We start from the raw sequence: 23099 nt of genomic DNA on the forward strand, positions 1-23099 counted from the left end.
GCAACACACCAAAGCACAACCAAGCTGCAAGCAAACATCAACCCGCGGATGCTCTTTGGAAGTGCACACTTCCCTCTTCAGGAATACAGTACTAGAGCTTTTGAACACTTCTGCCCCAGTCTGTGATATCAGCGTGGTTTGCTTATTTTTAATGGCCACAAGTGTTTAGGAACTGCTCATTCAGGGCAATTACTTCATTTCCCACTCTGAGATCTGGTCCCTTTGTCACAAGCTATCTGTCCATATCTGGAACAACAACAGGAAAAAATAATGGGAAGAATGGACTCCATCTCCAAACCAGTTTTTATTCACCAGCAACAGAAAAGGGCGAGGGATGACCAAACGTTCAGATCAATTTCCTCTTGTGAAACCTCTGAGAAAACACACTCCAAATCATCTAAATGAGTAAATCTTTGGGCCTCTCGGCCTGCACCACCTCAGACATGGAGCCTGGTTCCAGTTTATTGCTGAACCCATTGATCTGTGTACAGTCCATTTATCATTCATGAAAAGAGCCAGTGATCTTCACAGTATATTAGAAGAAACAACTCAGATCATCTGTCAACGGCCCTCTTATTTCTGTTTCCCTCTCCACAGGGATTTCATCTCCTTCGATTCTTCTTGAATTAAAATGTTGCTAAGCAACACAGCTGGGGGCAGCGATGGCAGAGCCGCGCCAGTCTATCACACTGGTTAAGCTGTTCGAGATTTTAGTGGAGGTTTTATGCTTTATTAATGCTTCTGTGGCACAATTATGTAATCTGAAACAACCCTGCATCCCCCCCTCTGATTTTTTCCAGGACAGGTAAATGATGTTTTAACACAAGAAAGCTCGAAGCATCACCTTTGGATAAACTAATGTAGCTGTATCATTTCAAAGAACTCCTAGCATTTGCTAGAACCAGACTGTAATAGATTTAAACATGGAAAGTGGTCAGATGGTTAGTGAGATTACAAGCATGGATAGCGGTGAAAGGCAGAATTAAGACAACTGATCCATAAACCTATTATAGTAAGGGAAGTTTTAGTGCTTAATTACATTCACAGATATTTTTATAATGTCTATCAAAATTGAGAAGGGGGTTGGGGAGGAACTTTAACCTCTACTATGCTTAAGGATGGGAATAAAAAGGTTCCCACATAGGAACTGCTAATGTTAGCGGTCCTGAAAAATGCTCACATTGCCTGTGAGGAATGAAATCCTTTATGAAAACCTTTTGAAACCTCTGGGACCTGCACAACTGGGTTCCAAATTTTGCCAGAATGAGTTTTCCTCTGGACTCTACAACAGGGCTAGTTTTCCAAAATACCTGCTGGTTTGGCACTTTTGCCTCCAATCACAGCAAACATAAAATCTGTGTTTAAATCCATGGAAATCCCCAATAATGAGTTTAAAATATGGGAGAAGGAATTAGAGCTTGTGAGAGCTATGATGGGGAAACAGCAATCCTCTGGGCTGGTTCCCAGTGTGCAAATAAAATGTGCACTTTTTCATTTGGATTGTATTTTTCATCTAAAGAATAAATCAATGAATGCATGATAGGAAACAATTATACTAATTGTACAGTAGGGCTGCTAAATAAAACACTTAAACCTCAAGAAATGCTAAACTTAAGATTGCACAAGTGTTACAGACCCAAACCTAATTATGTACTCTCAAACAAGCGTATGATGAACTGGGGTCCCTGCCTCATTAGTGAGATAATGTGAGTTGCGCCTCTTTCCAATGACACTCTCACAAATCTCCCCCTTTCAGGAGTGCAAATGCAGAATCAGAAGCATATTTTGAAGAACTCTTTCTGAGCAATAAAACACATGTAATGACACACAAATGCTTCATTTAAAACGGATTAAAACACCATCAAAAATGGCATTTCAGTTTCCCAAGCCTCCCACTAACCACCATTTTCAGTCCCATCCTACAGGGAACTAAGATTATTTTTAAAGCTCATAAAGAGCCTTCCACAATGGCAAAGGTTTTTTTGACTGTACAATGGTATTTTGCTTGACCCTTTTATATACCAAATAGCTGGACTACTACCATTCTGAGCTCAAGCATGTGAAGCTTGCATCTAAATCAGTTTTTCCTCCCTGAATTATTAAGAAATCACTAAACAAAACCTGATATCAAAATACAGATAAAGAAAAGAGTGGAGAGTGTCTAGGATCACAAGTAAATAATAATGCAGTCAATTCTAATACAAAGTATAGCAGAAGATATTCTGGAAAGTATGTGCATGATGGTGTGAGCTAAGCTGTTTACATGAAAGATTAAAGAAGAGGAAGATATTTCAGGGAGTGAGAATTGGCAATGTCAAAGTCATAGAATACTAAAGAGCAGAGCCTAAACTGGATGTTTGATTTTCTGATTACTTAGCTGTGCTGATGGCAACTGTTTACCCTGGAAGAAATGTGGTAGCTTTCAGAAGAATTACACATATATGTTATTATCTTGGACCATGACAATTCTAGCACTTATCTTTCCTTAGGTTTTTACATGAGACATTTCCACATTTCATCCATTTATTACTGAAAGAAGGCATTTTCCTAACTTTTAAGAAAAGGCACAGGCTGGAGGGGCACATAGGTCCTCCACACACAGGCCCATTCACAAAGAGCTTTAAAAAGCCTTGCAAACTCTCAGGTTAATCTACATGCCATCCTCGTTTAATGTTGGATGGTCAAGCAACTGGTCATTTCCTATTACAAATGATTCAGTTTGCCTCTGAGTGGGTCTGTGGTGATGTTAAACACAGCACAGAATGCACGTCAGGGATTCTGCCTGAGATGAAAATGCAGGATCTGGCCTTCTGCTTTTATTTGTATTATAGCTGTTGCTCATTCATTTTTCAAAGTGTATTTGTTGCGGTATCATGAGCATGCCCAGTGCAGAAGATAAAGGAAGGCAAAATCAAAGTGACATTAAGTAACTCTACACGTTAAGCTTTGATGCAGAAACATATTATCTGAAAATATTTGGTGTGCAGCAGGTCTGTCAATTAGAGCTAATTATTTTTCTCTGATCAGGAAGAATGCAATCATGTTTTAGGCAGGTTTCTTTGAAATGTACGTCTTTTATATAACTTCATTATAGGAAAATACTTCTTCCAAATTACTTTTTTTCTGGGCTGCTTAGCTATTGACTCAAATTGTCTGTGTTGAGTAGTTCCCTCTGCTTTGATAATTAACTTTTGATCATTACTGAATTTAGCAGCTCTAGTCAGATGTGTTTGTAGCCATCCTCCTCAACTATTTCAGTGCTCATCGCCTTTAATCTTTGAACAAAATGATCTCATTGAGCCTCCATCAGCCTTGCTACTCAGTTAATAATTCCTTTTTCTCATCTTCATGACTGAGTTTGATTTGTTTTAGACTTGATGCGAGCTTTAGATTATTAATTTAAGATATTTCAAAGAAAAACATGTTTTAAGAGTTATTTTTTTTATTTCTTTTCAAATAAGAAACTGGGTTTAAATCCACAACAATTCCAAATCTTCATGTATTAAAAGTACTGTCTAGAAACAGAGCAGGTAGGAGGTCTCTAAACATTATGCCCTGAGTGGGAGATGATGTGCAGAAGACTGGAATGAACTCAGACTGGTATAATGTAATATTCAATGGGTGTTAGGAGAATTACATCATGGGACCTTTGTTAATTTTGAGCTTGAAAACATGCATTAAAATAATTTAGGATGATTAGAAAATGGAAGCCAGAGTGAACCAGACAATCATTTCACTTTAATTGCAATTTCCTTCTGATTTTTATTTTACAATTACGGCCTTTCCATAATTGTGCCTCTGCTCTCTAAGACCTTATTTCAACAGCTGAATCTAGTATTGAATAAGAAGGAAGATGATGAAGAATACATGAAAAGCAGTAAGATATACAGGATCATCTATTAAAGAATATTTGCCCAGAGATGTTTTCCCATGACTTTTAAAACTGCAAATGACTCCTACATGTTATGTTGCTCACACCTGATTTTGACACTAGCTCTTTCAGCTTTAGTTCAAGAACCACCATGGGTTCTTAGTAGGTATTTAACTATTACACAAAACAGTAAACATGTGAACAAGCACAAACTGCTTCTAGACTGTGCACAAGTACCACAAAATATAGAAAACAATGCTTTTCTTCATCACTATCAATTATTGGACTGGCTATTGCATAGAAAGTAGCAGAAAAAGTATTCCTATGAGTACAACTTTCCTGCATCACAAAGACCTGAGGAGAATAAACTGAGAAGAGATTGGCTCAAAAATATCAAAGTAAAACAAACAGCATCTGCAGAAAACCAATTAGATTTTGGATGAAGTATTACAGTGAAAGTGTCTGCTGCCCAAATAAAATACATATTTGCCATTGCATAACTGAAAATCAGGATTTTCAGGGAAAAGTATTTGATTTTGAGAAAGTGAAATTAGAAAGAAACTATTTTTTAAGAATGCTTCCTCACCCTCTTGATTCAGAAGCACATCAGCCACGTAAGAAGGCCATTGCTGAGCCCCAAAGAGTATCTTAGGGTGATATGGTTGGCACTTCATGCCACTGAACATGTTGGCAGAAGAAGGAAGGCCTTCATACTTCATTTTCTTCCATGGGCTCCTGTAAATCTGATTCAGGTTAACCTCCCAGTTTCTAACTAGCTCTGTATGTTTGGGTGAATTACTAAGTGACTTGAAAGAATTAAGTTTATAGTCTATGACGCTGTTCTCCTGTCCTGTAAGCAGAGACTTCTTGGAGACCCAATTCAACAATATAATAAAACCAGACACTTTATACATTAATTGAGCTGTATATATAGGTTTATGTATACACATTCATATATCTGTGTAGATTGTTATTTGTCTTGGAAGTTATACTATACTGTTATTTACAGAGAATGCTTACCTATGATCCTAAGTAATGAACCAAACCTACTATTTGTCAACTGCACTGTACTGTGCTGATTCTTACTGATACAGTTGGTGCTATGATTCCCTGTGGAGGACAGGAATGTAGTGCACAGCAAACAAACCATCCAAAACCGTGCTGGGAATCAGAATACTCAAACAGAAGTGCTCAAGAATTAGAATGTGATGATCCATGCATGAATGTGTTATGTTCCTTTTTTCCCCTTCTTTACTTCGCATGCTACACTCTCCTCTACCTGTCCCCTGATGTCAACATTTTCTTGCTAATTGCCTTTGACATGAAGTTGTCAACCTTGTATTTGAGATCCTGTGTGTGATGTTCCGCATGAGTCTCACCTTGAGGACAAGTCTAGGACCAAAGACAATGGAGAATATTTTCTCTTCATCATATTGTATTTTTAAAAAATAAGCATTTTTCTTTCAGAAGGAGAACATGTGGGATAGATCAGCTAAGGTCCACTTTCTGAAATACCAAGTTACCAAATGTGTTATCTACAAATCAGAGCAGTTCATTGTACTCTCACTGTGTATGAACCAGAGAGAGCTTCTCACCACTGCTTTGAGCAATGCAGTAACTTTCATGCCTTCAGACAGATGCTCAAGAATACTTGAAATACTGAACATTTAATTTCAATGGGTGCAATGGAGGCTGGCTAAAAGGAAAAACAGAGTTTAAGCGACCAAATCTAAACCAGTCTCCCTGTGAGTTAGGAGTCACCTTCATCCTTGATGTAAGAGAACTGTTAATTGAGCAACAAGAGATATATTTGGGCTTCTGCCAGCATTCTGTCCCAAATCCCTACGTTTCCATCAGGCCAATCAAGCTAAGGAAATGTGCAAGATAAACATGGCCACTTCCCATTCCTGAAGGAGTATTCCATGTTTTTTAAAGAAATGGAGATAAGAGTGCCACACACTGAATGTGTAGTACACCCCAAGGAGTGCTTGTTGCTTGTGTAGACATACTTGAGCTGTGTTTAAATTAGCTTGTGTGGGTACTATGAATATTGTCGCTTTTGTTGCACAGGCTTTAGTTTACTCAGTGTCTTTGGTGAACTTTACAATACAAACTGTTATGACATTCTGTCAGTGAATGGACTTATTTCAAAGACAAGTCACATAAAATGTATGCCTATTTAGGACTTTAGTATCAATGTATCTTGACAGAATAGGCTCAAAACAGTGCCCTTCTCCTCCAGTTATTTTGATATATGCTGGAATCTTTAAAATTGCTTTAGTTGGGAAGACCCTAATTGTACTAAGTTTGACACCTTCATCCAACAAAGGAGAAATTGTAATATGACATTACAAATTCTACTAATTCTATTTCTGTAGTCTTACAAAACATTGTGAAGTTGCTTTACAAATGCTGATCAATGTCTCATGAAGTTTAGTAGATTCAAATGCTCTGACAATACCAATTGACTTGGTCATTGCAGAGTTCTATGGGAGAGAAAACAACTCCTGGCTAGAGCTAGGCCTGATTCTTCAGCATTGTTTTATCTGGAAAACAAATATATCAGTACTGAGTGGTCCAAGTTTAAAAAAAAGAATCAAACTGGAATTTTGGTTTGAAAAATTATTTCCTAGCAAATAATTTGTCCCAAATTCATTACAAATGACCTAGGATGATAATCCTATTGTGAAAATATAAAACATCTACTTAGGAATAAACCTCATTATTTGTTCTTATTTACTGATGATTTTTCTAAAATGAGGGCTTCATTCAACCCTCCAGAGGGCAAATAAATAAATTTTAAAAGAATCCATTAATTGTTTCATTTACTCCATACCCACATTTCAACATGTTAATCTCATGATTAAAATCTTATGGAGGCAAAAGTAGGGAAAAGTTTAGTAAACACTTCTAAGAGAAACAGAAATACTCTAAACTTCTCCACAGCCTCTGTATTCCTGGTTTCCTAGTTCTAACTGAAGGTGAGTGATCCTTTATATCTCCATCCCTGAAGCCTACCTGAACAGTGCTGACATTTTCTGAGGTCTTAGAACGAAGGACACTTTTAGTGTGCAATGTCCGATTGTTACTCTTGCAACAATCACAGGAGTTATAACTTGCTGTGTCAAAACGGAAAGGAGAATAGGCAGACATCTCAGAAACAGCCCCTTGTACCCCTGCTCATTTGCAGTTTATGTCCTTAGATTTTCCTTTGTGGCAAAGGCCTTTATCTCATTCTTTCGGGAGTCCAAGTCCTCTCCTTAGTCTGTTCCCTACTCTAAATCAATGAATAGTTCCCTAGACTTGAGAAGCAAAAGGGCAGAGTCAAAGAGTACCAGCAGTGGCAGTGCTGGGAAGATGTGAATTGATGTTGCTGTTGTTCACACCACCCATTTATTTCCTGTGCAGAACTAAAGACTTTAAGGATTTTAATTTATACTGAACATTACATTTATACTGAATATTAAATCTATTACAAACAGGCAGCAGAGGTAACAGAGGTAAACACACATGAAATAACTCTTTGCTGACCTTGGTGTGGGTTAGTACATTGCTCAAATGACTTAGCCAATTACTAAATTGCACATCTCCAAAAAACAAACTTAATAATACTGCCATGAAATTGGTAGTTTTGTACAGCAGGCACGTTCTCTGTGAGAGCATCCTGTCCAAATCAATTGCACTGTCAGACTGTGGTCCTGACCCGTCCCTACAAGCAGGCAGAAGGTCTGCTGTGGGAAGATCCATCTTGCCAGCACAGCATGGAGCACCTCCAACCCCAGCAAACCTTGCAGTGGCAGATGAATTCATCGTAAGAAAAATGAAGGTGTTTAGTTCTCATTACTGTTCTCCTTCTGGAATACCTCCAGGAGAGATCAACTTTCACTTCTCCTCACCTTATTCTGGCTGACAGAAGCTGATTACTGGATTTATCATGCCCTTTTCATCACCTACTACATGCTTGTTCTGGCCACCTACGGATCCCTCCTTCGGACTTTTGCAACCCCTTCAGTCTCAAAGCCAGCACTAGCACTGTGCTGGTGTAAAAAACTGCCAAGAATGTGGATTTCTGAAGTTCACAGACGGTTCCTTGGGCATTCAGAAAAGAGTGACACCGCAGATGGCCGGTGCAAGAAAGCCAGACACTTTCTTTACCAAAATGCTTCACAAAGCATTCATAATAAAAATCACACTCTCCTTTTGAGGAGAAAAGGGAGATAAATGTTTCCTATGTGGTCAGGTTAGTGAATGTTGAGCACTAAGATGGCCCACAGATACCAGACTTCACATTTATTTTCATAGGACAAGACGGTGAAGTCTGGCTTTTCTCTTAACAACAACAATGTGGGTGTCAATCAATTATCTCACCTACTGCTTCCTATGCTTCTTGCCAAAACAATACAGGGCTTTTGCATTAGTGGCATACATAGCAAGAGGCGCTGGGGAAAAATATTTTTCCCCCATGCTTATAATAAATACTCCTTTACAAAAAACCAATGTGTGCATAAGCATACACACACAGAGAGCACACAACCCATCCTGTGGACTGAAAGCTGCATCTTTCTCCTCCCTCCCACTCCAAAAAGGATGGCAGGTCTCCAGTGTCTGGTCCTTATGGTTGTACTGAGGAGCAATTGGCCTTTCCACCTCTATTTAATTAGTGATGGAGGCACTGAGTTTTTTTTAAAGCCTCCTTTAGGTGAATGATGCCTGATGGCATGGCTGAGAGAGCCTGGCTGCTTCAGGCTGGTGGCATGAAAAACAAACCCAAGAGAAGCACCTGCTTAAGAGGGTGCTGGGGGGCTACTATGTGCCTCCTTACTTGTGACAAAGTGAGAAGAGGACTTCTTGCAGGTATATTTACCCATCTTTTCAACTAAGGCATTTCATTCTCCCTTTGTTAACGCTGCCTACCTGCTAGTATTTTCTTTTTGTGTAGTATTTTCTCTACTGGGACGGAGGCTTTTTGATACACTGAACTAGCAGTGCATACTGGGAACCCATGGGAAAGGCAAGTCAATGGGAGCGATGGGGCTCCTCTGGTTCTTGTGCTGGTTTGGGCAGCCCCTAGCCCAGAGCCCAGGTAAGAGCATGACTGCCACCTACACGGGCAAACATATCATTGTTTATCTGTAGTACTGTGCAACCATGTGTCCTGAGGGTTACATTAATCCCCTTCCTCACTGATGGATGACCTCCACAATAACAACAAGTGCAGGAACAGTTACATAAGCTTCTGTGAATTTGAACAGGTTAAAAGCTTTTGATAACATTGCATATTCCAGTGGTGTGGCATGTCTTTTCCTCATAACTGCAGATCTCAGAGTGGTTACTGAAAGCTTCTGCTGATAATAAACAAATATATTATATGAACCTATGTCATTACCATGTGAATGATGACCTTAGACATGTCAGCCATCAAATATCTTATTACCAAAGATTTGTCTAAGGGAAGCTTGACTATTCATTTTACACAGCTGATGATATATGGTTGTTTCAACTAGTGTTGTGCAGAATAAAATAATCTGAATATCAATTAAAATGGACTGAGATAGCAAGAAGAAGCATCGTCATGAAAGTATTTTTCATGGTTATAGACTGACAAGGTTGGAGAATGACTGTGTTATCCTAATAGCTTCTGTTTTCATTAATGGCTTAATGAAAACATTTCCTTACAATTATAAAACGTGATTATAGATCTTAAATACTAGGCTGTGGGCTCTTTATCAAAGCACACACTGCTGTGGCTACAGCTGATGCTGCATCACTCTGGGATTTCAATGCAACCCAATGACAGATAAACTGTTTACATGAAAAGACTCTATCAAAGTTATTTTGCACCTAGTTTCATCCTAATCCATCTGTTTTTTCTATAGCTTTGACAAGATGACCTCTCTCCCTGTGTGTGCACTATTGATGCCATTACTGAAGAGCTGTTCTTCAGCCCTTCTGCTGATAACAAAATAAATGGAAATGTAGAGAAACCTTGGGGAGGTAAACAGCTTGTTCAGGATCCAGCTAAGAATGGGGAAAATTACAACAGGAAAAGATATCTATTGTTAGAAGGAAAGTGGTCACTGCTCCACTTTAAAAAGGGTTTCCACGATACGATGAAGCCATACTGTGTCTTAGAATTCCATAAACTTAAAAATAATATTAACTGGAAGCAAGGCTTTGAAAGCTCAGCATGCATTGTAAGAATTCAAAGCTCAGCCTGTGGCTGATCACCTTTTTAGGCTGAGCTACAAAGTGTAATATTTTGTATGTAATTACCTAATAATAACCTAGAAATAAAAGAATAATTCTGTTTGTGTAAAATACAAATGATAAAGCAGGGCCAGGGATTATGTGCATGTCTTCTGTTTGTGTGGTTATCAGAGAAGTGGCAACAAAGTGGCAATCATTAAGGGAAAGAGGGAAAAAAATCAAGTAGATAGGAAAAACATCTTACTGATTTGTTCTGCCAGAAACACTTTATACATGAAATACTGAAAATGGAGTATGTCTGTAACTAGTATCAAAGGTTCTTTGGTTCAAAAACACACAGAATACTAGCAATGTGCTTTAAATTAAGCATGCATTTCAAAGGTTAACAGGACTATTCCTTAGGCAGAAGAACAAAGAGGAGCTGGTTGAAGAAAATTTGGTACACTACAGCTACTTAAAATACTGCATCCAGGCACAAGTCATTTGGATGCCTTTGAGCTCAAAGCTAATTTGAATTATACAGAGGTGCTTTAAAGAACAAAAGTACTAACCTGTGTTTTATCTAAGCTCCTTCAGCTGAAATGGGCTATTAATTAAAAATCTTCACCACTCTTCCTAATTTCTGATATATTTTTTAACAGAATAATAAAGCCATCTAAAAGCTCTGTCCTTCCTCACAGAAGAATCCTAACATTAGCATCTCTGAAATGCCTTGTCATCTAATAGTTTTACTAACCCCGTCTGTTATCTGCCTTGGCTACATCTCTCATAGCTAACCTAAAAATACTGGGCACCGGGACTTCTAAATGCAATACTGATACATATGCCAACATTCCTCTCAGTGACAATACTACAGGACTTTACAACCCAGGCAATGCTTAAATGTAACAATATCTCTCAAATAATACATTACACAGACGTGTACTAGTACTATAAATATGTGACATAAAATCTATTGGGTTGGTCAGTGTGCATATTAAAAACCATTCAAGTAGGTCACATTGTGGATAACTTAAAACTTTAAAGACAGCAATTTTAATAAAACTGTCAATACAATTTTCTTTGTAAAAACATTTGACACTGATTATGCTGCTTATATTGAAAGAGAAACAGAAGGTCTATATCTTTAGATCTTATATTGAACTGTGAGTACAGCATCAATAACTGCTTCTCAGCTGTAAATGAAAATTGATTCTAGATCTAACCTGTCATTTTCTGTGTGTCTTTAATCCCAAATCACCCGCAATGAGACATAAGAATCAGCATTTTGTCTATGGGACAAAGCATGTATCATATGGCCAGCTTCGAAGTGTCTGTGCTTAAGATGCTGTGGTGTGCGTTTACATGTATGTGGTAACTGCAGCCTCTCAAAGCAAGGCCCAAAATGTGATGACAGGAGTTTGCAGCTGGGGTGGAGAGACTTGTAACTTGCCTCGTGCTCTATTGCAATGATCAATATGGTCCAAAGCTTTACAGATCTGAAGTCTGCAATGAACATCTCATTGAACTTCCTGCCTGTCAGAGCCCAAAGAAACTCACTTGACAACTTCTGCATCAAGCCCACAGCTGCCACAAGTCTGAAAGGAGAGGGTTTCCATGCAATCTGCAGCAGCTTGGCACTAGTAGTTTGGATTTCTAGTCAGCTCTCACTTGTTGAAGCTTCACAAGCCCCCTAGGGTGAAATGAAAGTGTAGAGCCTCCTTTCAAAGAAGCTTTTTCTTGGTGATATATGTTGCTAGGCCATAATCATGTGTGCCTGAACCAAAAAAAGACCTAATACTTAAATTAAGGAGGCTTCTCCAGATCATTTTTATACCTCTTAGGAACAATTTCCTGCTATTCAAAATCCTGTTTGAAAAATGAATACCAAAAGCAAGCAGCATGTTTAGTAACAGCGTTTCTAACGATACCTATAGAACAAATATCTACCACTGACTTCAACCTGGAAGTTCTCGTCCTATCCAGAAACTGGGCTCAGCTTCTCAATTGTATGACCGACTGTAGCTATTGTGTGTTGTGTTTCTCCTTGGGGACAAAAGGAGGGGAAAGTTTAACACCTGAAAGAGCACAGGGTCCATGAACCCCTAAATAAATGCAGAAATAAGTGTGCTCATTCATAGGAGGGAAAGGGTAAGACAGAAGAGCTTTGTTTCTTGCAGACAAGCTTCTAACAGTCTTCCACCATGACAAATGGACTACTGGTACTCTCAGAAGACAGGCTGATAGATCAAACTCTCTCGACACTACAGACATTCACTAAAAGTTGAGATCAAGGTGCATTTATGGATCAGTGTCACTACTACCCCTGCTGTGTAGAGATTGAAAGGTCCCTAGCAACTCTTGAAGACCAAATCCTAGGGCTCCCTACTGACCACTGTTCTCAAAGAATTTCAATTTCCTTGAAATACAAGTAGAAATAAAGATAAGACAATTTATTTTTACATACTATGTTTTTACTAATAAAAATAAGCAAATGCTAGTGCTCATGCTTCACACTGGCTATAAGCCTACAATAAAAAAAAAGACAGAAATATTATAAGGACAATGATTCCATAGAATCCATTTTCCTTATAGAAATGGTGCATAAACTGTTAGAATGGTTTTGAGCTGAGAGGTGTAATTCTTTCTCTCCCCGTCAGAATGCACATGCATGTACAGCTGAATTACAATGGTCATTTGGCTGCAAAATCCTTATGCTAAAAACCAAAAATCTATTTTTCTAACCTTGGCCTCCACAGCTGAACAATAAACATTGTAAAGTTCATATTTTCTAATTGCCTTGATCTGTCCCTCTTGAATGAATATTTTATATACCTTTTGGGGTATATACTTTTCAGTCAGAAACCACTGCAGTTATTTTGCTGATGTTTATGTGCCTGATCAGTGGGCCGGATCAACCTTTGTTTGCCATTTCCAGTACTCCTTTAAAGAGATATGGCAGAAGCTGCTAAAGCTTGAAGGCACAGTCAGTGGAATGGTAATATATTTCATATTCTGTATTTTGGACATCACAGTATCACAACGTTATTTTACAGAACTATTTGGCCAAGTTTCTAATAGATCAGGAAATCTGCTGGTTTCATAGGCTACCATGTTTATACAACATCATATTGCACAAGAACAGGCTTTTGATCTTTCAGATGCAGAAGAGAGCACAAGTCTAACTTGGTGCTAAAAAATACTGACTCTATGACTAAGGGGTCAACTGACACCAGAAGGTAAATCTTTCCTGACATGACCCTAACGGGTGGATTAGGTGGCTTGAAGAAGAACATTTAGGTGGTTTAAAAATAAATAAGAAAGAAAGATTGACTTATAATTAACATTTCCCAGGATGAACAGATGATCTTATGCGGAATTATAGCATTATCTTCCTCTCCATTGCAGATGTTTAAGTATTTGAGCTTACTGCATGTATAAAGTAACATGAAAGAGGAATTTAACCCAAAATCTTTTTTTTGGGGTTTTTTTTGGTGTTTTTTTTTTCTGATAGGAATGTTGATAACATGAATTTCACCAGCCTTATTTCCAAGCATTATCCATAAATATTTATAAAGTAGGAAGAACAGAGAATGATATGAGCAAGATTTCTGAAAACGATTCTTCATTAACATCCCAAATAGCTTGAGAGAGTTTCAGTTACTGATTTACAGCTCCGCAGAGGATTTTCCCCTCTCGCAAATGGTAATCACTGGATTACTGACTATGGACTCCCAGTCCTTTACTCACCTACTTGGAATAAAACGTACAGACCCAATCTTCTCAGGTACAACTGTACAGTGCAAACCAACTCCGCAGTTGTGCTGGTGGTCTGATGTGCTCATTTTACACCCATTTCCAAACAGGTAAACGATTTCAGAAATCAAGTGCAAAAGGTTGTTCCAGAGACAGCTTGGTACAATGAGGGACAGCAATGCAGTGCACGTTAGCTGTTCCTGGGTGATGCCATGTGTGGGTTCTAATTCCAAGGCTAGGAGTTTATGTTGTGCTTTAATTTAATCTTCACAAAGTTAATTCAGCAAAACTGACAAAATGCACTCCTATTTGAGAGTAAGTTTCCTTCCGCAAAGGTTCTATGTGCAAGCAAGATTTAAGTTAATGGATTCTGCTGCATCTCAAAATGCTTTTGATTCAAATACAGTAAACCAACATACAATCACATTCAACTGACGAAATTACTTTGTTAGATTATATGGTCTATGCACTTATACAGATGTATTTACCTGTTCATTGTCATCTTCATCACTGCTGAGTTTCAGATCATCCTCAAGCATTCTGAAAAGACAGTAATACAGAATTACATTTAATGAATTAACTTCACATGCAATGGGCTGCATCTACCCTTCAGCAAAGTCAGAGGAAAAACTCTCTTTCAATTCCAGAAGAGCAAAATCAGATCTGTTGCAATTAAACTGATGAATACTTTATGTATGTATTAGTCCTGTGTGATGCTAGGTGAGAACAAATGACTTTGAGGCTCATCCATCATAAAGTTTGGCAGCTCCTCTTTCATGTCCTCTTTTATTTGTACATTGTCTCACAGTGATTACCATATACACCTACGTGTATTTCTAAATCAGAAGGTGGAAGTGAAATTCAGCTCTGAGACTGTTGAAAAACCTGAGAAAGAGTCCATGTCTCATTCTTGATCTAGGGCATCACTGATCTTCTTGGAGGTTGGTACCAATTCCCATCTTATCAAAATGAGAATGGTGTGGAAAATAGCAAGAAAAGGAGGATCTTGTGTGAAGTCTGATGGGACCTCACAGTTGTTGATATCTGAAGGCAAAGCAAACGTCTTCCAAGCTAGGAATCTGCTAATTCATATCTCCATTTTTACTTAAGTACAAGGAAATCTCACATGACTGTTCCCTGCCCTTGGTTAAAGGGGAAGGAAACTCTTACAAGATGTGGCTGTTCCAATACCACCTTAATTTCCTTTGAGAAAAAAGAGTTAAGTAATCCATATTACTATATTAAAACTCATATTACTACTTTTTTCAGTCTGAGTCTTGGGTATGGCAAAACATATGGGGTAAGAAACCATATTATTTGCTGTTACATTTTGGCAGAAAACGCCTCTTTTGAGATCTGCCTAGTTAGAGAGACATGACTAGTAGCCACCAAATACATTCCCATGTGGCTTCTCATACATTCACGCTTTTATCTGGTGGTCCTCCTCAGAGCAGATATTCCTTTGGGCACACTCCTACCTCACACCCTTCTTTTCACCTTGACAGTTTTCCTTATCACAGGATAACATACAGATGAATTGGCACATCTCACCCGGATCCACTGTGACAGCCACTAAAACCGCTGAGCTTCCCTTCTCTCAGCCCAAGCTCCTTTACCTACGGCAGGAGGCTCGCAAATTGCAATTACTGTTTCCTTTCTGCCTTGATGGAGACTGAAGTCTATGATTTTTTATTGTTAGCCTTCAAATAACTGTAGCAATCAATGGATGTTCTGTTAGGAAGGTGTTTTTTTCTGTTTGAAGACTACCAGTAAATCATGGAAACCTCCTGGTACAAGGAATTTTAAAGGGGGGACAATAATCCAGATGTGGAAATATCAAAGGTTTGAAGCCCTGTTGATGCTCTTAAAATGAGAAAGTGCAAGGAGGTCTTTAAACTGGTTTGTAAGTCATCTGTCTTCCTGTGACCTCTGTTGTCGGGCAGCTCAGTGGTTACAAAGTACCTGGACACATAACTACCAGTCATTAATGTCTTGATAAATGGCAGATGCCTCCCTGTAATACGTGAACCGGTGAAAGTCAGAGCTGCAGCATGGGTAAAGCATCCTCTAAAAGTAAGAATTTGCGGTGGGTTGACCCTGCCTGGATGCCAAGTGCCCATCAAAGCTGCTCTGTCACTGCCTCCCCAGCTGGACAAAGGATGGGAAATATGACTAAGGGCTTGTGGGTTGGGGTAAGGATGGGGAGAGATCATTCACCAGTTACTGTCACAGGCAAGACAGGCTTGACTTGAGGAACTTGGTTTAATCTATTACCAATCACATCAGAGTAGGGTAATGGGAAATAAAACCAAATCCTAAAACACCTTCCCCCCAACCCTCCCTTCTGCCTGGGCTCAACTTTATGCCTGAATTCTCCACCTCTCCCTCCCAAGTGAAGGAGGGAGATGGGGAATAGGGTTGTGGTCAGTGCATCACATATGTTCTCTGCTGCTCCTTCCTCCCCAGAAGAGGACTCCTCATACTCTTCCCCTGCTCCAGCACAGGTTCCCCTCAGAGGCACCTCCTACACACAGACATCCCTCCCTGCTTCCCAATCCTTGCCATGCAAGCCCAGCACAGAATTGTTCATGAAATATTAATCTTTAGAGGCCTGGACTTTGGTGATGAACAGGAACTTTCAGTGTTGTTTATCTAGCAGACGCATTCATTTGTTTCCCCAGTGTCATTACTTGCTGTGCTATTCTCAGTATATCGCTGTACCTTGATCTATCCACAGTCCCAGACTGTTATCTGCAAGTCTCATTACATACCAGAAGGACAATACCCCCAGGAAACTGAGACCATCTTCATACAGGACTATATCATTCTGTCTCTTAACTCTAATTCAATCCTACACTCCTACTTTTAAACCTACATCTCACTTTAATGTGTAAATTATCCGCTGCTTTAAAGCAGCACTGCCAGATAATGCGTTCTATTATTATTTTTTAATGCAGATCTAAGAGGACATAATATAAAGGATCTTTTCATGAATGAAGCCCAAAGGGTGGTGGGGTTTTTTTCTTCCTTTCCAGCTACTGGGCTTTTTTTCCCCCTCATTTGTTACATGTTAAATTCCTTTTTGACATATCCTGGTAGAAATAAACGAAAAAGGACAAAGGAAATCCCATATTGGATAAATGGAAAGAACAAAGAAGAAAACATAAAAAAGATAAATGGATACACTTACTAAACTAACCAAACAGCCATCTGAAATGGCTGATTAATAACTACCCTCATCCAGGCTATACTGCAGACACTTTCTAACAAGTACAGTAAGCACAAGACATATTTATTGAATATTGAAAAATATAAAATGGATATAAAACATGATTAGTAGGAAGGACAACTGTTAGAGTTGGTTTCAGATAAACTAAATTTGCAGGATTTATGAGTTCCTTCAAGAGACTAATGGATGTTCAGATGACTAGAGAGAGGAAAAAAATTGGATTTTGGTATTTCTTTAGCAGTTCCAAGCTTATCACTTGGAGTATATAATTCTTCTTAGCCTGTTCTGCTAAATGAAGAATATGTCACCCCATTCAGTTACAAAACTCAAAGGTTAAACAACTAAACCACACAGCTTCTGAAATGCATCACACTCTCCTGGCAGATGGAATAATTGAAGAGAAACTAGTATGGTATCAACAATAAATATATGGTAGCCAGAGAAGTGAGGGAATAAATTAAAAACACACTGTATGTGCAAATGAAAGTAGAATGTTGAGGGGTTCAAATAACCTGCTCCCAGAGGATATTGCTTAGAAGAGGTAATATTTTACAGACAGCAGAAGACTGGATGGTCTTCCACAATTTTAAAATGTGCTTAATATTCTGAAGACATGGGTCACAGTAGCTTGTACTGGTTAATGTTTCTATTAACTCTCATTTATAAGCAAGTAGCATCTGATCACGCTCAAAGCCCAATAAGGGCTTTTAAGATTGCCAGCAACCTTAATCCAAGGTGACTATTTCACTGTCATACCTAGAGAGGTAATCCATTTCAGCTTCACAGCCTGAGACACAGGAACTCTGTATCTACAGCTATTTCAAACACTGCCTGGATGGTTTGATCATGAAATTAGGCCCTCCTGAGTGAGAGATCCCTGTAAATATGCATTTGATTTGTTCTGCTTTCTGTAACTGTTAACCTCAGAAACACCCAGACTGCAGAACACAGAGTATATTTGTTATGAAGATCAGGCCAGCCATTAATAATGTTAAACTTACAATGAATACTGTCAATGAGGGCAAATCAAAGAGAAAACTGCCTGTATCAGAAAGCTATCTCCAGAGGTGCTATGAATTCATTTTATTTCCTATTCTTCTCTGACTCAGCTGACATTATTATTGAATATACATGTACTTGTTTGTCTTTTCATCCATGGCTAATGCAAAGCACCACTTTAGGGAAAGAATGGGATTAAGTAGGATTTTTTATTTCATTATTAGAGCAATGCCATTTACCCTAACAGCTGAAGTTATGTCAGCACATTCATTACAATCTACAATTTTCAGAGGTTTATAATTTGGAATGTGAAATTATTGCAAGCAGAAATGTCAGGACAAAGCAACACATTTATCTGTGGTGTAAGTAGGGACAATCTCGTTGACTGACTACAATACCCACTTCCTCCAGGGATGAATCGGCTCCCAAAGCAGATTGTTCCTGTATTACAAATTTAACTAGATAAAGGGCTGAATGGGGGCTTTATTAGAGCGAGTTCTGTAAAAGTCTCACTAGAAATAATAACAGCAAAATATTATTTTTAGGAGCCTTTAACTTGTACCAGGCCTCAGAAGAGAATGAGATGGACCAAAATGAGCTGTTTTTATAACAATTTATTATTATTTTGGCATATTTTTGCTATTCTCTATTTGACTCTTCACATATTTTCAAAAAGAAAAAGAAAAAAACATTAAAAATGATGCCGTGATAATAAACTAGTTTAAACATAATCAGAAACCTCCCTGTATCTGTCCTCTCAACAATGGCAAAAGATTATGCAAGTCCCACCACGGACCACTGTTTCTTAGTGGGACAAACTCTTATACACTCCAATCAACAGTTGTTAACAGCACAAGTTACTCAACTAAAATGTAAGTCTAGGCACAGACTTCAGAGAAGTCACGAATAGTGAGAGGCCAAAGCTGCAGAGCAAGATGGGGCTTGATGAGACTTATGGGGTCACTGAAGTAGGTTTTCCCACCCATCAAGGAGAAGGTGCTCATAAGGAAGCCTAACTCGGATGAGGTTCTGCACTTGTAATTTGCTCTGGGATCAGTTCATCACTGCTCTGGAGCTCCTCTCAAATGTAAACAAAACTCCTTGTGGGAATGAGAAAGATGGAAAAAGGGAAGAGGGGGTTGCAAGCAGACAGCAAAGGGAATACTGGGCAATTCCCTAATCCTGAGCTGCCCAGAACATTAACTCACCCATGTCAAATCACATCAGCACAAAATGCGTATCCCATCTGGGTCAGATCACAACAAACACAAGTGCTGCTTCTGCAGGAAGGAGGACAAGCAACGGTGTTAACCACACAGAAATGCCACTCTTTCATTGCCAGGTTTGTCTCTGGTAGAATGGGAACTTATTTATGAGATTCCTGCTTCTCAAAATACCTAGCCAAGTTACTATTGTAAATGTGGCAACACTGTCTTTACAACCTCAGTGGGCAAATCGTGCTTCTGTCCCATTAGCAGGGTAGGATGTACTCCTTAAATCTGTCTCAAGGATGAAACTGTGCCTAGAGACACAAAGACACAGCAAAGCACTGACAGGGAGAATCAATGGTCTGTATGGGAAGCACATAGAGGATGTGGGTGCTCTCCAAGGGAAAAATTCCCTCCTGCTTCCACCTTCCACTGATACAAAAGGACAATTTGAAAAAGAGGTTTGTGTGGTTTAGATTGGAGTAGCCTGTGCTACAACTAGTTATTGTGTTTGATATTAAAAGAGAGAGCTTAGAATGTTATAGCAAATTTCACTTGTGATACTTCATAAGACTTAAATCCAGAACAGGCAGGAATCAAATAAATGTCTTTGAGGTTAGAGAAGTACTACATTAACATCCTGAGCTACAGAGCCTTTGTTACACTCTTGTTTGCAGCAAAACCTATGCGGAGGGAACACTGTCCATGCAAATACTGACTAGCACTGAGATGAAACCTTTTCCACCCCTGAACTGTCATGGAAATAAGGGCACCAGTTCAACACAATCTATACTGGTTTACCCTATGGATTTTATACTGAACTTGTCTTTCATTTTCGTAGTGCATTTCTCTGCAGCATATAAGACCTCTCCGAGAGTGGTAACTCAAAAGGCATCATGCAGATGACAAACTGTATAATGGAATTCAGATGTATTTCGAGAATGTGCTGCACACACTGGAGCACAATTTTATCATTTATCAAGGGGAAGAAGGGGGCCAACGTGTGTGAAAACATCTAACAATAGATTTCCCCCGAGAACTTCATAATACAGTGGACAAAAAAACTGGGGAAATGAAAATAAATGGTAGAGTAATTCCAATGGAAAAAAAAGAAAGGAGGAAGATATTTTGGTTTAAAACATCCCATCAATAAACCTTGAAAGTTGATATTCATTCTCCTGTTGAAATCTGCAAATCATCTTTAAAATATTTCCTCTGAGATACTGTAGTTACAGTACAAGAAAATCTCAGATTAAATGGAATTTACAAGCACCATTTACCTTCATAGTCAGGGCCACTTGTCCAGCAATTTTATACATACTTAAATATAGTTTATTAATTTTTCTTTCTCCTCATCTACCATTTTCTTTCATTACATTTTCATCAATGGTGAGGTCAGTCTGGCAAACTCTTACTCACAGGAGTAACTTCTACTAATTTCAGTAGTTTCAGTGATCCAAACAGGACTGATTTGCGTAAAGTATAGATCAAGTCCTCAGCCTCTGGCCTGAAAATGCCTCCCCTTAGAAAGAACTTTAGTCAAGATTCACATCTTTGCCACAAAAACACCTGTGAGCAGAAGAGGTACTTGGTCCCTTCCGTCCTGGCAGGAGAAGACACTCATCAGCCTCGTAACATGGTCAGCTTCCTTCAGGCCCAGCTGATGGAGAAAGATGGCTTGCTAAGAAACACTCCATTTTCTGTTGTCACACTCAGCCTGCCTTAGTGTTCCTGGCACCGTATCAGTAATTAGTGTAATTACAGCTGGTGAGACAGAAGTAACCCCTGTGGTTATCTATTAGGTACCTCACAATCAGAGAGTGCACTTCATTACTCACCTCTCCATATCATCTCTTAATTTCAAAAGGATTAAGCAAAATTAATTCTTTCAGTAGAAGAATTTCTTTATCTAGTCATCCATTAATCTCTTCAAGGCAACTAAAATATTAAGTTGCTACTAAGTGCATTATAACTACTGCTGTTGACAGGCGTTTTGTCTTTCATTAAAGCTGTGACAAGAACTTCGAAAGGAGGAAGAAAACTACTGCCAAAGTTTATCTGTATATTATAAGCATAGATGGCAATCTTTATGTTTAGCATGAATAATACTGTAGCATATCCAGTAAATTCACATCCACATTAAGGCCTAGCCCTGCTCCCAAAGAACACATCCAATAGCACGTGAACAGAATTGGGTCAAAACATAGTTAAAGTGTCATAGGCAGTTTAAAAAGTAAGAAACCAAAATAAATAAAAAATGAAAGAATAAAAGCAGCATCTTCTGTTTCAGTCTAGTGAACTGATATTTTTGTCTTAACACTAATACCACTGTTTATGCCTTCTGTCTAGAGAAGTGCAATCTGCACTACATCATGTCTCCTTCACTGTCCAATGACTCCTCAGTACAACACACTTCTGTTTGGTAAGGCCTGAAAATGATGTATCATTGAAGCAAAAAGGGGGGTGGGGGAGAAGAGAGAGGAAGAAAAGAGACAAGAACAAAGGAAAAATGCAGGGAGGGACTGTCAGTTCCTAAAAACAGCAGTGGAAAACTTGCATTGTTCAAGTTTTTGCTGACTAAAAATGAGGACCCCACTTCTTTAGTGTGCCAAATTCTGCTGGTTCACACAAAGCTTTTACTGTTTTCCCTTTGATCAGCTGCAATGGCTGATACAATTTTGGGTTCTGCTATTCATCAAGAGCAATATATAGTCCAAAAGCCATTTCTGTGATACATTCTCATTTCCAATACATTCCACATGAAAAACACCTGCTTACTGCAACCATATTTGATTAAAACTGTCTCCAAGCCAGAGCACCAGTATTTTCTCTGGTAAACAAGCCTTCAGTTGGCATATTTACACACAAAGGCTATGGGAACTTAGCACACAGCTAAACAATGATATTTCTACAGCAACTTGCAACAGTGACTTTAAAAAATCATACCAGAAAATACATTAGAAAGAGTTGCTCAGCAAGGAACAAATAACATAGGACTGGCTCATGTATCCAATGTTCCACAGTACATATGGAAGGACACTAATTCTATTCATTGATTATATTATTTTATTCCTTCTTTAATCTGGCAGCAAAGTGAGTCTTTCAAGGAGCTGTTTGATGAGCTGTCAGTGCCAACATGACATGCGCAAACCTTTCTCTGTGCACTGTGTTTTAGTTTAGACTAATCTCGTACCCAAAAAGCAGAGCTCTTTTTGTTTCTGCAGATTGGAAATGAATTGTCTGGTCAATCTGAAGCTTCAATAATCTGCTCTGGAGTGGAAGCAACTTTTTTGTTTGTGAAAACCTTTGTACTGATGCATTTTTGAGGCTCTTTCTGCCACTTTAACTATTTGCCTGAACTGCTGTCTGCAAAGTTCAGGGTCATGGAGAGAGACTGCACATTGGCATTAGCTGTAAGGATGACCTCAAGTCCCTAAGATGCTTTACAGAGGCAGTACAGACTGAGATGAACTCTGTTGCTCTCTGGCATGGGTATCAGGACTGCACAGAGCTGGGCAGTGGAGTGATAAGGAAAAGAAGCTTGTTCGGTGTCTGCTATGGGGTAAGGCTGCATGGCAGCTCACCAGGCAATGGCTGTTCTACCCCTCCAATACCAAGCACAATGCACACAGAAGGAACTTTGCCTCCTCCTTCTTGCCACCCTGGCACAGTCCTGTGGCAGGACCTCAGGAGGATGGCAGTGGTTTTCCAGTCTTCCTCCTCAGGATGAGTTAACTTATCCACCCTTCACAAGTAAAGGTGGATTTGAAAAGCCAAAAGTCTCAGTGATGTGTTACACTAAAAAGAATGGGAGCTTTAGCTTCAGAAACAGTGTTTGTTCATATGGAGA

General features: G+C 38.9%; 1 protein-coding gene across 3 annotated transcripts in view; it reads right to left on the reverse strand.

Moving 5' to 3' along the window:
• AFF2 (ALF transcription elongation factor 2) overlaps nt 1-23099 on the reverse strand; it is a 329870-nt gene that overhangs the window by 81902 nt on the left and 224869 nt on the right. For all 3 annotated transcript variants that reach the window (XM_034064377.1, XM_034064376.1, XM_031047127.2), the window contains exon 8: nt 14302-14353. In XM_034064377.1, the coding sequence (XP_033920268.1) occupies nt 14302-14353 (52 nt within the window). The remainder of the gene's footprint in view (nt 1-14301; nt 14354-23099) is intronic.

Source organism: Melopsittacus undulatus, chromosome 6 (assembly GCF_012275295.1).
Source record: "Melopsittacus undulatus isolate bMelUnd1 chromosome 6, bMelUnd1.mat.Z, whole genome shotgun sequence".
Lineage (NCBI taxonomy): Eukaryota > Metazoa > Chordata > Aves > Psittaciformes > Psittaculidae > Melopsittacus > Melopsittacus undulatus.